Below are 9,327 nucleotides of genomic sequence, written 5' to 3'. Positions count from 1 at the left end.
TATGTGTCAAACATTTGTATATCTGTTATCTCTTTACTACTCAGAACTACCTGATAAGATAAATACTATATTTTTGAAGGTGAGGATAGAAGCACGGAGAAGGGTAAATTGGGTTAAGACCACACAGAAAGAATGTATTTCCATATTCCATTTTACAAGGACATTTGTATGTTGATATGCATCCAAAGGGTCTTTGTTTTGTTTTTGTCTTTCAACAAGAATCACTAATCCAGGGCCGCTTTTGTTTTTTCGCTGTAAAAATGACAATTACATTTGGAAATTTGGAGAAGTGACAAAAGATAAATCACCCCATAATCACACGCTTACAACCGTCCGCCCTACCATATTACTTTGAAATAATTCCTTCTAGTCTCTTTTTGCACCCTCTTAGTCCATTTAATAGGCCAAATGAATTGACAGGCCAAAGAACAGGTAGTGCAGTAAACATAATACTAACTAGCTGAAAAGGGTCGCAGGCGGTGGGGGTGGGGGTGGGAGGGGTCAGAAATCCTACACCCATGGCAAACAAACAAAAGGAAGAGAGAGAAACCCCTATTTGAAGAATGAGGCCATTCACTGGGGGTGAGGTTAGTGGGGCTGGGCAGATTGAAAGGCTCGATCTTTAAAATGATTGCACCTGTAATGTGTCCGTTGGAAAACGCAGTAATAAAAGATGTGGGGAAGGGTATGCCTAAATATTTTCTATTTGAAGACTATTTGTGACTATGACTATAAAATTCAAGTGCAATTTAAGAAGGTGGCCAACTTTAAGTATTGACTATTAATACCTTTCCTAACCACCTGCCGATTTGATTCTGGAGACTGTAATCTACTCACAGGAGATTATGCCTGGTAGAAATCTCTTCGGGAGACCAGACAACTAAGAAGCAGGGGTACAGGCATACTTTCTTAGCCGAACAACGCCTTTTGACTTTTTACATCAGTTCTCCCCTCTACCTTCCTGCATTAACAGTTTTACCTCTACAGGGACTCAGGGTAGCAGGCCTATCAGAGCCAGAGGAGAGTCGGTGCGATGGGCAGCGGCGGAACTTCGGCGCACATCTTGCCCCAGGGGGGACAGTAGCATCTCGCAGTCGTTGCCACCACGCTACGCTGGTGCCTGGTAACGACGCTCTCCGCGCCACACCGAGCGCCAGTCCCTTGGATGCCCAGGAAGACCAGGGTCGAGCGACGCACACGCAGCACATGCCAAACGCTTCCCAGAAAGCTGTGCGCGCGCCTACAACTCCCATCATGCTACGCCGGGAACTGCACGGCTCCTCGCAGGAAAGAGGCAGCTCACCCTGCTACCTGTGCACACATTTTTCGTCAATGTATAGTTCCTCGGCGCGCCTCTGGCTGTTTCCCGGAGCTCTTCAATCCCAGAAGCTACAGCACAACGGCCGAATCGCCAAGACCCCCGGGGAGGCGTGGCTTCAGCCGGAAGAAGCTCCTGTTGCCAAGGGAACGGTGCCTGCCAAGGCGCCTGCTCAGCTACTGATGCACAGGCTGCTGCAGAGGCTACCGGTTTTCCCAACTTGTAGAGACGGCTTTGCTCTTTACCAGGCATCCTTCCCATGTAGGCGTAGAGAAGGCGGCTGAGGGACCCTCGCAACGGATTTCCATCCCAGAGACCGATACGAGTGGGTCCATTCCTGTTACCAGCTCCTACGCCTTCCGACTAACCTCAAAAACCAGGTAATCTCCTCAACCCTGGTTTAAAGCCAGCACCACCCTCTGCCCCCGTCAGTTTTAGAATTCCTCTTTGGCCTTTCCCATGTTTTTCACACCACGCGCGTAGTTGTTGCTAATGTATGAGAAGTAGAAAAGAAGGTGAGTAAGAGAGGCCATAGAAAACTTACTAAACTGGTTTGGACGAATGTTTGTTTGGTTAATGGGTTTGAACAGAGCCCAACTTAGACCCCTGTATTTGGGGTGTGTGTGTGTGTGTGTATGTATGTGTGTAAGTGTAATTTAAATTCCATCATCAAAAACTGAAAGCCGAATAAGAATGTTTATTTTGGGTCATAAAAATAGGCAACATTTCAATCAACACTTTACAGAGTTTACTAAGTATCATTCGTGGTGTTTTCTCTGGGCTACCACTGTGTTTCTGCAGCTTACCCTCTAAGCTGTTAACTGTGGATAACATTCTAATTCCTCTGGACTTCTGTGGCAATATGTAATCCTTTAGGAAACAGTCTGTCAGACAATAACCAAGAGAATTTGGCTGGTGTGCAAAGAGAGGGTTACAGTAAGATAAGAAACAAGAAAGGAAGATTGGAGCCAGATTGTGAACAACCTTAAAAGCTATGCTTGGAAGTTTGAGCTTTATTCTGAAAGCCAGTAGTTCTCGATAGTAACTTCACACCAGAAACACTGGGTAGCTTTTAAAAACTACAGATGCCCTGATCTCATTTCAAAAATTTGGATTCAGCAATTGATTTCAGAGTGCAGCCAGGGTTGAGAATCATGGCTATCAGAGTAGGAAGCTGCAGAAAACAATTGTATCTGTCTCTGCACACTTAAGACACGATAAATAAACGTTGAGTAGCTTGAATTATCTTTTATTAATGTATGCATGCAGAAAGTCAACTTATGGAAGGAAAATTGTAACTACTTGAAACGTAGAAGTTTAAAGGCTCTATGATAGTTGTTTATAAAGCAATTTCAATAAATGTGATTACCTCTTTTAGAAAAACTGCCTCCTCTTCTAAATTGTGTGCCCCAAAATATTTCAGTAACAAGTATCAAGTGATAATCCATGGAAAAGTGATGGAAAGTCACAATACAAGGTACTGTGAAAAACGAATATTCAAGCATCAGGCTTTAAACACTCAGTGCTTTATAGTAGATGCTTAGAGGGGGGAAAATGTGAGAAGTGGTCGTTTTTAAAAAAATAAGTTCTAAATTGTATGAAATGGAGAACAAGATATAAGTATTTATACCAATATGTTTACGCAGTAAATAAAGTGAGTAGTAGCAAATTTTGAAATCAAATGGTATGTGTTAATTGCTTCATGACATCAGAAGGTTAATTTAAAATAGAGTCTACAAATGCTGGTCCTTAAGCTGTAATTTAAAGAAATGGGCCGAATAAGATTTGAATCTCTAATACAAGGAGAAAAGTCGATTGAAGTGGCACAAATGGAAGTACCTAAGGTCAAACTCATCCTTGGGGAAAGACAAACGTGGTTCTGTTATAGGCCTCACCTTTTGGCATGGCGTTGTACCATCTCTTCTCTGCACATCACTGAAATTCAGTTTTGAAATTTCTACCCATAATCATGTCCCAAAAGGCCTAAGCAAAATGTTGCCTATGCAACCTCCTTTTAGATACAGTTGTCTTGGAAGCCTCTTATTGATAAAGTTACTGCAGCCTCACATCCTTCAAGGTATGCCCTTGCCTGAAATTGTATGGAATAAAAAGTATTGAAGAAACTGTAATATGATAGGTTGCTTATGCAACCTTAGATGGAGATGAGAATAAGTCAATTTAATGAGAATAAAAACATTAGAGAACTGTGAAAGTGACTGTTGTTGAGTAATGGGAAATATTTGGTGCAGAGATGTATTGTAGCAGTCCCTGCAACAGTAGGGGGCTGGAAAAAGGGATCTCCCTGTCCTCCTACCACAAAGTAATGGTTTGGGGAGCAATGGACCCAAAGTGAGCTCCTTTGAAAAGTTTAGTTTGGAGACCTGAAGTGTAAATTTAACAGTACCTTAGATGAATATAAACAGCCATAAAGTTACCACATAGCAAGTTTTATGTACATAGCAGTTTTATTTGACTTCCAAATACTTCTATTTTTGGATTGCTGATAGTTTTTGTTTTGTTTTGTTTCGTTTTTTTCAGTTTGCATTGGAAAGATTTTTTTTTTCGAAGAATTAATACAATTGAACAAACGAAATGAAAACTTTAGGGACACCTTAACAAAGACATTTTTAAGATTTTTAAAAAACTAAATTAAAATCTACAATTAAATATACGATGAAATTAAAATTCTTATTCTATACTAATATGATAAAGTTCTTTTAAAATAGCACTTAGTAGGATGTTCCTGATAAGTAACAGTTAAAAAAACAGATATTTAGTAAAGTTCAATAAATTGAATGTTTGTGTATTTATGCATAACCTTCACAAAGGGATTTATGGTGACTTACAAAGACGTATGTATAGGATAAGGGGAAATAAAAAGTGTTTCAAGATTCTTTGCTTCTACTGACAGAAAACCCTACTTAAACTGGAAATAACCAAGCAAGCAAAAAAAAAAAAACTGAATTTATTATAACTTCATATTATTACAAAATATAACAATGGGGCTGGCTTCCGATAAAGATTTAACAGTGGCTTAAATGATATAACCAAAATCTCAAAATCTTTCTGCTTTTCAGATCTACCTTCTACTTTCTGAGTTTCAGCATCAGAATACATAAGCCCCATTGCCCATTCACTGTTTCAGATTTTCTGGAAAGGCTACAGCCTAATTTTTCCACATTTTCAAGTATCACAATTCGCAGACTCCAAATGATACTGAGGCTGACCATGTTTTATTCTTAAATATTATAAATTACAGAGAGAAATGTTGTTATTTCCAAGGCATTCTTCTGTGTTGCCACCTGTTATAAGCTGCAAATCTGCGTATCAGTTAAGGCTCCTTTCTGGTAATCAGCTTACACTCTGTTTACTAAGTGCGAAGCTACATTGACATAGTTTTCACACTATTATTATGTGTATTTAAATTATTACCTTTTTAAAATACATGTACCAATATTTTCCATAACTTAAGGTGCCTTTGGGTAATATTTTATTTCTTCTTAATTGCAGGTGGTTTGTAAATATTTGAATTACGTTATGGGATTGCTAGACAGACTTTCAGTCTTGCTTGGCCTGAAGAAGAAAGAGGTTCATGTTTTGTGCCTTGGGCTAGATAATAGTGGCAAAACAACTATCATTAACAAACTTAAACCTTCAAATGTAAGTATCTTTGTTAGATTGTTTATATATTTTCTGTCACTAAAGAATATTAATGTGCAGAATTGTTATATGACATTAAAACCGCATATAATCACATTAAGATATTCTGTTAAACTTTCAGTACCTTTAAGTGTCCTGAGCCATAATTTGCAGTGTATTTTATACAGTAAATCTTAATTACTAAACTGGAATATTATTTTCACTTGTCTTTTCTTTCAAAAGATCTTCACAAACTTACTGAGTTTTCTTTTTGATATCATTGCCTTCCTTTTAGTTTCCTCCTTACAGGAGGAGCAAAATGAAGAGAAAGGTGAAACATTTTTAAAGGTTCTATGGACAATTAGACAATTCTCAAAAGTATAGTATGCATATTAGTAATAGTAAGCAAGATGATTTTAACCTACAAGTGTATGAACATATTGTAATAAGTGAAAAATATATAAAGCTAATACATTTAACATGTGATGTATAAGTTAAAGTCTGGTGCATATAAAGAAAGCCTATCTAATAGTGCTTTCCTAATTTCTGGCACCAGTTCTTGAGCCTTTATGTTTAGGCAACTCTCCTGCCTTATCAGAAAAACTGACATCCAGGTCCAGGGAGAAGTGATTGGATTTCCTTTTTTTTTTTTTTTAATGATAATGGTAACAGCCAAGGAGCCACTTGAAATGGGACTTCTTGAAGGGTTTCAAACCTCTGTCACTCAGTTATAGATACAGATACAACCCTTGCTCCCTTCCCACACCAAGCTCAAGAAGAGTCTCTTGTAAGCTTGCATCCACTACTAGAACATTATTTTTAAGGAATTAAATAAAATAAGTATAGAAATATGCAATGCTCTAATAGGAAATGCCTTGCAAAAAATCATGCCCATCTCGTTTTATAGTAAAATTGTCTCACTTTTGTGGATAAAATCAGTTTCTAGATAAGTAGTTCTTTCCTGGACACAAACTAGTTTTTCCTATTAAGCTCTCTTTATGTTTATTTATTGTTAATGTACTGAGGTTGCTGGCATTTCTAAACTGAATAGGGAGAGAGGAAGGACATTTTAACCTGATAGCTTTTTTTCAAGAATCTAGTCTTAGCTGTCATGTTTTTAGAGATAGAATCTGTATACCTTTTTCAAAAATTTCAATCTTTATTCCATTCCCCAGTATGCGTGCTAGCATTGGCACATCATCCAGTTTTTATGTCATTTTTTTATTGATACATAATAGTTGTACAAATTTAGGGGTTACATGTGATAGTTTAATACATGCATACAATGCATAATAATCGAATCAGAGTCATTGGGATATCCATCTCAAACATTTATCTTTTTTATATGTTCAGAACATTCTAATTCTTCTTTTCTGGTTATTTTGAAATATACAGTAAATTATTGTTAACTATAGTCACCCTACTGAATTATCAAACACTAAGTCTTATTCCTTTAAAACTGTATTTTTATATCTGTTAACGAACCTCTCTCCACCCCTCTCTCCCCACTACCCTTCCCAGCCTCTGGTAACCACCTACTCTATGTCTCTATGAGATCTACTTTTTTAGATCCCACAAACAAGTGAGAACATGTGATACTTGTCTTTCTGCACCTGGCTCATTTCACTTAATGACCTTCAGTTCTGTCCATATTACTGCTGCAAATGACAGGATTTCAGTCTTTTTTATGGCTGAATAATATTCCATTGTGTATATGTACCAAATTTTCATTATCCATACATCCATTGATGGACAAAAATTTATTCCATATCTTGGCTATTGTGAATGGTGGTGCTATAAACCTGGGAGTGCAGGTATCTCTTTGATACATTGATTTCCCTTTTTTTGGATGTATTCCCAGCAGTGGGATTGCTGGATCATATAGGAGTTCTATTTTTAGTTTCATGAGGAAACACTATACTGTTTTCCATAGTGGCTGTACTAATTTGCATTCCCACCAACAATCTATGAGAGTTCCCCCTTTTCCACATCTTCACTAGCATTCATTATTTTTTGCCTTTTTTGGTAAAGGCCATTTTAACTGGGGTGAAATAATATCTCATTGTAGTTTGATATATGTTTTTCTGATGATTAATGATGATGAGCATTTTTTCTTATGTCTGTTGGCCATTTGCCTATATTCTTTTGAGATATGTCTATTCAGATCTTTTACCCATTTTTTTAGTCAGATTTTTTTTTCTTGCTACTGAATTGAGTTCCTTCTATATTCTGATTATTAATCCTTTGTTGAGTGGACATTTTGTAAATATTTTCTGTAATTCTGTAGATTATCTCTTCACTTTGTTGATTATTTCCTTTGCTATGTAGAAGCTTTGTAGCTTGATCTAGTACCATTTGTCTATTTTTGCTTTTGTTACTTGTGTTTCTGAGGTCTTACTGCCCAGATCAGTGTCCTGAAGCATTTTCCCTATGTTTTCTCCTAGTACTTTGATAGTTTTGGGTCTTAGATTTAAGTCTTTAATCCATTTTGATTTGACTTGTGTATATGGTGGGAAATAAGGGTCTAGGTTCAGTCTTCTACATGTGGTTATCCAGTGTTCCAGCATCATAAGACTATCTATCCTTTTCCCAAAGTATGTTCTTGTATGTCTTTTGGGAAAATGAGTTGGCTGTAAATACATTGATTTATTTCTGGCTTCTCTGTTCTGTTCTGTTGGTCTATGTGTGTGTGTTTATGCCAGAACTATTCTGTTTTAGTTATCATGGCTTTGTAGTATAGTTTGAAGTCAGATAGTGTGGTACCTCCAGCTTTGTACTTTTTGCTTAGGATTATTTTGGCTATTTGGGGTCTTTTATGGTTTCATATAAATTCTAGGATTCTTTTTATATTTCTGTGAATGTTATTGGTATTTTCATAGGGATTGCATTTGCTCTATTAATCTCTTCAGGTAGTATAGATATTTTAACAGTGATAATTATTTCAATCCATGAGCACAGATAGAATAGCTTTTCATGTTTTTATGTCTTCTTCAATTTCTTTTATCAGTATTTTATAGTTTTAATTGTAGAGATCTTTGGTTGGATTTATTCTTAAGTATTTTATATTTTTGTAGCTATTATATATGGGATTACTTTCTTGATTTCATTTTCAAATTGTTTGTTCTTGGGGTATATAAATGCTACTTATTTTTATATGTGGACTTTTGTATGCTGAAACTTAACTGAATCTCTTTATCAGTTCTAACAGTATTTTTGGTAGAGTCTTCAGGTTTTTCTAAATATGAGAACATGTCATCTGTAAACAAGGATAATTTGAGTTCTTTCTTTCCAGTACTGTGATGACCTTCATTTTTCTTGCCTAATTGCTCTGGCTGGAACTTCTAGTATTGTTTTTGAGTAAAAGTGGTGAAAATGAACATCCTTGTCTTGTTCCAGGTGTAGAGGAAAGACTTTTAGTTTTTCTCCATTCGGTATATTAGCTCCACCAGTATAACATTAGTATATTAGCCATGGTTTTGTCATTTATTTGGCCTTTATTGTTTTGAGGTATGGTTCTTCTAATCCAATTTGTTGAGAGTTTTTGTCATAAAGAGATGTTGAATTTTATCAAAAGATTTTTCAACATCTATTTAAATGATTATGTGGTTTTGTCCATGATACTATTAATGTTATGGGCTCGTATATTGATTTGTATATGTTGAACCATCCTTGCATCCCTTGGACGAATCCTACTTGATCATGGTGAATGAACTTTTTAGTAGGTTGTTAGATTCAGTTTGCTACTGAAGCAACTGTTTGAAGATTTTTGCATCTGTGTTCATCAGGGATATTGGCCTGTAGTTTTCTTTGTCATTGTGTTCCTGACTAGTTTCGGTGAAGATACTTTGTTGAAGATTTTTGCATCTGTGTTCATCAGGGATATTGGCCTGTAGTTTTCTTTATCATTGTGTTCCTGACTAGTTTTGGTGTCAGATTAATGCCAGCTTTGTAAAATGAGTTTGGAAGTGTTTCCTTCTCTTTACCTTTTGGGATCGTTTGAGTTGAATTAGTATTTGTTGTTTAAATGTTTGGTAGAATTCCATAGTGAAGCCATCAGGTCCTAATATTTTCTTTAATGGGAGACTTTGTATTAGTGCTTTGATCTCCTTACTCATTATTGGCCTGTTCAGGTATTTTATTTTTCCATGGTGCAATCTCAGTAGGTTGAATGTGTCCGGGAATTTATCCACTTCTATGTTGTCCAATTTGTTGGCATATAGTTTTTCATAATAATTTCTAATAATCCCTTGTATTTCTGTGGTATCAGTTGTTATTTCTCGTTCTTAAGTTCTGATTTCGTTTATTTGGATCTTCTTTCATTTTTTTCCTAGTTTAGCTAATGTCTTCTCAATTTTATATTTTCAGAAAGC

The 9,327-nt window shown here is 36.3% G+C and overlaps 1 protein-coding gene across 6 annotated transcripts in view; it reads left to right on the top strand.

Annotated features, from left to right (window-relative positions):
* Positions 1–1,243: 1,243 nt before the first annotated feature.
* LOC105477432 (ARF like GTPase 6) overlaps positions 1,244–9,327 on the top strand; it is a 38,321-nt gene continuing 30,237 nt past the window's right edge. For 3 of the 6 annotated variants that reach the window (XR_984667.3, XM_011733916.3, XM_071092544.1), the window contains exons 1-2: positions 1,402–1,698; positions 4,829–4,978. Coding sequence is in view for 5 of the 6 variants with exons in the window: in XM_011733916.3 (XP_011732218.1) it covers positions 4,856–4,978 (123 nt within the window). In the remaining variant the exon portion in view is untranslated. Of the gene's footprint in view, positions 1,699–2,696; positions 2,796–4,828; positions 4,979–9,327 lie in introns of all 6 variants that reach the window. The other 3 variants (XM_024791438.2, XM_071092545.1, XM_071092546.1) reach the window with 3 other exon arrangements.

This window comes from Macaca nemestrina, chromosome 2, assembly GCF_043159975.1.
Source record: "Macaca nemestrina isolate mMacNem1 chromosome 2, mMacNem.hap1, whole genome shotgun sequence".
NCBI classification, from domain to species: Eukaryota; Metazoa; Chordata; class Mammalia; order Primates; family Cercopithecidae; genus Macaca; species Macaca nemestrina.
The sequence above is the reverse complement of the archived record's forward strand: the minus strand, read 5'-3'. Positions and strand labels throughout refer to the sequence as shown.